This window comes from Octodon degus, unplaced genomic scaffold, assembly GCF_000260255.1.
Source record: "Octodon degus isolate 3935 unplaced genomic scaffold, OctDeg1.0 scaffold00071, whole genome shotgun sequence".
NCBI lineage: Eukaryota > Metazoa > Chordata > Mammalia > Rodentia > Octodontidae > Octodon > Octodon degus.
This window is the reverse complement of record NW_004524647.1, coordinates 8,302,653-8,308,427: the sequence shown is the minus strand read 5'-3', so window position 1 is coordinate 8,308,427 and position 5,775 is coordinate 8,302,653. Positions and strand designations below refer to the sequence as shown.

Here is a 5,775-nt window from a genome sequence, read left to right as displayed (position 1 = left end):
TCTGTCCTTGAACTTGCAAGGATTCTTCTGCCTTAGCCCCTTAAGTGCTGGGCTTACAGGTGTCCACAGGCTTCAGCTGCCCCTGCACTACTAACTCCACAGTACTCTTGAGGCACGTGTTAGCCATGTTCTCTTCTGTGGGAAGTCCTTGAGGCAGCTTCAGAGGCTGGATTCTTACGAGATGCTTTAACCACTTTCAACTTTGTATTTACTGAAGGGATGTTCTTATGAACTTAAGGAGTGTGTGCTTTTTCTAATCCAAGCATCTTGATTACATCTTTTTCCCAATATGGTCGTCTTATTGTACTTTTTATTCTGGTAACAACATGTAGTTTATGAGGGTGCTGTGGATCCCCACCATACTTTTCATGATCTTCAGGTGAAGGCTGAAACACTTTGTCTGGAATTCTCGATTTGGTAACTTTGTGACAAATCCAATCTGTACCCATGAGAGATTCCACACATTTTGTCAGTCTGTAGCCTGCCTGAGGGCCTGTGAAACACTGAACACAAAATCCCTGCCATAGTGTCATAATTATATGTCTTCAGAGATTGTAGGAAGCAAACAGATCTACTGGTGAAATGCTCTGGAAATGGACAGGTTCTCCCCTTCCCTGGTGCTGCACCCGCTAAACGTCCAGCCTGAACTTCCGGTATGGCTTTTGGTGCCACGGATCGAACCCTGGTCCCTGTGCTCTGCCTAAGTGGGCACTTTAGTTCGCTGACCTATCTGGCTGGCCCATCAAATATAAATTTTATTTTACCGTGTGTTTTAGTGTTTTAAAGTATAATCCAAGCACAGAGTCAAATAAAATTTTAAAATAATTTTAAACTTTTTTTTACAATAAACCAGTGTAACTATATTATAAATATATCGAGTTTAATTTCCTTAGGTAAAAAGTAAAACTTTCCTAGAAGGAAATGAACTGTACTTAACATACTAACATTCTTCTTTGACAGTACAAAGTAAGAGCTTATATACAAATGAAGTCTCTGAAAGCATGCAAACGGGAAATCAAATCAGTCATGAACACAGCTGGAAATGTAAGTTTTCTTCTACATTTTGTTACTCAGTTTGTACTGTTCTTATTTAGATTATGACTATTTGTCATTTTTAAATTATTTATCTTGGGGCTGGTGAGATGGCTCAGTGGTCTAAAGCACCTACTTAGAACAAGCTTAGCAAAGCACAGGGACCACGGTTCAATCCCCCAGCACCACATGCCAGCCAGCCCCGCCCCCTGGTGGGCTGAGCTGGCCACACACACACACACACACACACACACACAAATAAAGTTAAAAAAAAAATTTATCTTGCAGTGGGTGTGTAACTAAGTGGTAGAGCATGCACTTAGAATGTATAAGAGCCTGGGTTCAGTACCCAGCATGCAAATAATTTATCTTAGCATAGTATCTTTACTATTATCAGATATAAATCTTGATATTATAAAGTTCAGAAGTAGTCATTGTACTGTGTTCATAACTTAATGTATTTTTACTTAAAAATATGACATCTTGGGCTGGGAGTATAGGTTGGTGGTAGAGTATTTGCCTACCATGAATGCACAAGTCCCTGAGTTCAGTACCCAGCACTGCAAATTTACATAAAGCCTGGTGAGAGGCACCTGCCTATAATCCCAGCAGTCTGGGAGGCTGAGGCAGGAGAATTGCCAAAAGGTTGGTGCCACCCTGGGCTGCATAGTGAGTTTAAGGCCAGCCTGAACTGCCTGGTGAGGCCCTATCTCAAAAAAACAGTAAAAGGACTGAGGAAATAGCTTAGTGCAATGCCTCTGGATTCAGTACCAAAGCATTTTTCTTTGCAGCCTTTAAAAGTTCCATTTTATTATCATTTTTTAGAACCTCCATTTTAAATACTTACCTAGGCGCGAGGGGGATGACTTAGTGGAATAAGTGCTTCCCTGGCAAGTGCAATGACCTGAGTTCAATCCCTGGTTCCACCAAATAAATAAATAAATAAATAAATAAATAAATAAATAAATACCTAGTAATCTGAGTGGTTTATCACAGTTCACCTAAACATTTTGCAGGTATTAGCCATTTATATTTTTTAAAATTTTTTAGTATCATACTCAAACATTTATTAAAAATTTAGTGGCCTGGGCCGGGGAGATGGCTCAGTGGAGTAAGCGCTTCCCTGGCAAGCACAAGAGCCTGAGTTCAATCCCCAGTTCCGCCAAAAAAAAAAGAAAGAAAAGAAATTTTGAAAAGGCCAGGGAGATAGCTCAGTATAATAAGCACTTGCCTGGCAAGCGCACGGGCCTGAGTGCAATCCCTGGTACCGCAAAAACAAAAAACAACAACAAAAAAAAGTTTAGTGGGGCTGGTGAGATGGCTCAGTGGTCTAAAGCACCTACTTAGAACAAGCTTAGCAGAGCACAGGGACCGCGGTTCAACCCCCAACACCACATGCCAGCCAGCCCCGCCCCCTGGTGGGCTGAGCTGGCCACACACACACACACACACACACACTCTAAATAAATAAATAAATAAGTAAATTTTTTTTTAAAAGTTTAGTGACCAAATTATGGCAAAACCCTCTTTCCAAATGAGTTTTGGCTTTGGTATATCTTTGGGGTCTTCCTACTATTTGAGATATTATTACTCTTCCCTCTATTAATAAAAAATTAATATGTTAGTGGGGGAAAAAAAACAGAATTACGAAGAATCTTACTGATTTTAGAAAAATTTGATTCAGAAATACAAATCATCTGGGTATGGTGCCTATAATCCCAGTACTCTGGAAGGCTGAAGCAGGAGGATTGCAAGTTCATGCCCAGTACTACCCTCTCCCGAAAGTGTCCCCGTGGAGAACCTTTGTTTCCTAGTGACCTCAACACAGTGCTGCATGTGAGGCAGACCAAAAGAAGTAGTAGAATTTAGAAGGAAGGAAAGCCTATTTTTAAGTTACAATGAATGAATAATGAGGCAAGGATTCCTGCTGTCCTCCTGGTTCTCTGCCTAGAGGCCCTGGAACTGTGAGGATTCTTTTTTGTTTTGTTTGTTGTTCTTTTCAGAACAGGTCTCAGGGCTAAGGAAATGGCTCAGTGGAATAAGTGCTTCCCTGGCAAGCACAAGGGCCTGAGTTCAATCCCCAGTTCCACAAAAACAAACAAACAAAAAGAATTAAAGACATCTTAAAAAAAAAAAAAAAAAAAGAACAGGTCTCAGTATGTTGCCCGGGCTGTGTCACCTCAGCTCGTAGTAGCTGGGACTACGGAGACGCAGTTCTGTGCCTCTGCGAGGGTTCTTACAAGGGCAGAGTGATCTGGGATCTGGAGCATGACCTGTTAAAGAACAAAATTAGTGCTCATCAAAAAAGACTTGCAATTGGAAAATTCTTCCATTCATAGGATGACAGTCTTTATTTCTGTTTGGAAAAAGTATTTGATTATTTGGGTCCTAATGAAAGGTACATTTGTATTTTATATTCTTAGAAATAGAAAAGATCACTAGTATCTCTAATAACAATTAGAATGAAAGAAGACCTAGTTGGGGCTGGTGAGATGGCTCAGTGGTCTAAAGCACCTACTTAGAACAAGCTAAGCCAAGCAAAGCACAGGAACCGCGGTTCAATCCCCAGCACCACATGCCAGTCAGCCCCGCCCCCTGGTGGGCTGAGCTGGCCACACACTAAATAAATAAATTAATTAATTAATTAAATTAAAAAAAAAAAAAAAAAGACCTAGTTGGTGCTCCTAAATTGGTTGCCAACTAAACAAAGGCAGTGGTACCTACCTGCAATCCTGGGTATTCAGGAGGCTGAGGCAGAAAGATCACATGAGCCTATAAGTTTGAGCCCACCTGGGCAACATGGTGAGATCCTGTCTAAAAGGTAATTTGGCTTCCCATTAGCAGTACAAATGAAACAGTCAGCTGAAATTATATATATTATACTATATTATATATAGTATATATATTTCCGGTTGTAAAAGCAGTGAAAAATTTAGACCATGTGTAGTTTTTTTGTGTCCATAACTTAACAGATTCATGCTCTTGAACACATACCTAGATAACGGTATAATTATGATCTTGCATTAAGCATCTGAAAACAAACTTTAACTTTTATGTTTTCTTTACAGTCTGCACCCTCTCTGTTTCTTAAAAGCAATTTTGAGTACTTAAGGGGCAATTATCGAAAAGCTGTGAAACTGTTAAATAGTTCAAACATTGCTGAGCATCCAGGATTCATGAAAACAGGTAAAAGAACTTTATCTTCCTTGCTCATCCATGTGGTTACCTCCCAGTGGCCATGCCCTGGACTGTTCTTCAGAGTGATTTGTTGCTAATTTTTAAATCAAAATGTTTCAGTGTTTCTTTTGCTGAAATTCCTGGAATTTTAGTTTATGATTTGTTTCCTCTTACAAGGAATCCTATTACTTTTTTAAAATTTTTCCTTATTCTCACTTTTTTTTCTTTTTGATTTCTAATATCAACTTAAAAATTATGTCCAGAGAATAAGACTTTTGCTTTGTGAAATGAGACCTTTTTAAGCAAATGAAATAACGTGGTTTTTTTTTTCCCCCTTTTCTCCCGTAAAAGCAGTAAATACGGTGATTTCTTTAGACAGTTATATCAAAACTATTTCTACAAATTTAGGAAAATCTTTTTTTCTTTTTTTTTTTTTTTAATTTAGGAAAATCTATTCTGCCTTTATTTAGAAAGTTAATTGCTTAAGGGCCAGCCTGATAGCTCAGCAGACTAAAGCGCCTGCTTTGGCAGAGCGCAGCGGCTGGGGTTCGAACCCTGTGTGCAGTGCAGGTCCCACCTCTGGGGCATACTGAGACAAGACAGCATTGAGACCAGGCGTGGTGGCCCCCGTCTCAATGTAATCCCGGCACTTGGGAGGCTAAAAACAGGAGAATCACTACGAGTCCAGTCCATGATCCATGCAGTGAGACCCTGTAGACCCTTGCTACAAAATAAATAAATAAACAAACATTGTGACTATGATAAAGGTTTGTACCATTGCTATTTTAGGAGAGGGAGAAAGAAAATTGCTCAAGAAATGAGCATAAACTGTTAAAAATGCTAGTATTGCCAGGAGCGTTGGCTCATGCCTGTAATTCTGGCACTTTGGAGGCTGAGGCAGGAGGTTATAAATTCAAGACCAGCCTGGGCTACGAAGTAAGCTCAAGGTTATATAGTAACCTGTCAAGGTTATAAGTAAACTATGAACTATATAGCCAGACCTTATCTCAAAAAGGACCCCCCACCCCTGCAAAAAAAAAAAAAAAAGAGCTAATATCACGTGAAGTTTAAAGTATAAACAATTCAGTTAATACAGAATTCATACATAACATGCATGAGTCTCTGAGTTCAATTCCCACTACCAAAAAGAAAAGCAAAAAATTAATTTTTGGTTTGTTTTAGAGTTTTGGATTCTTTTCAGATATATACACAGTACATATACAAACACTGAAGCCTTCCACCATTTACCCTCAAAAGAAAACAGCCTGTTCTAATTCTCCTAGCAGTGTTTTGTTCTATATACCTGTTTTTAGTTCTGAATTTTTATTTTTTATTTTTGTTTTGTTTTTGTTTTTTGTTTTTTGGGGTTTTTTGTTTTTTTTTTTTATAAAGTTTATTTTATTTATTGTGTGTGTGTGGCCAGCTCAGCCCACCAGGGGACGGGGCTGGCTGGCATGTGGTGCTGGGGGATTGAACCGCGGTCCCTGTACTTTGCTAAGCTTGTTCTTAGTAGGTGCTTCAGACCACTGAGCCATCTCACCAGCCCTTGTTTTTGTTTTTTTTCTG

General features: G+C 39.3%; 1 protein-coding gene and 1 pseudogene across 1 annotated transcript in view; one reads left to right on the top strand and one right to left on the bottom strand.

Annotated features, from left to right (window-relative positions):
- Cnot10 (CCR4-NOT transcription complex subunit 10) overlaps window positions 1-5,775 on the top strand; it is an 87,313-nt gene that overhangs the window by 31,243 nt on the left and 50,295 nt on the right. The window contains exons 7-8 of the mRNA XM_004635307.2: window positions 961-1,044; window positions 4,101-4,218. Coding sequence (XP_004635364.1) covers window positions 961-1,044; window positions 4,101-4,218 — 202 coding nt within the window. The remainder of the gene's footprint in view (window positions 1-960; window positions 1,045-4,100; window positions 4,219-5,775) is intronic.
- LOC105742755 lies at window positions 41-525 on the bottom strand (annotated as a pseudogene).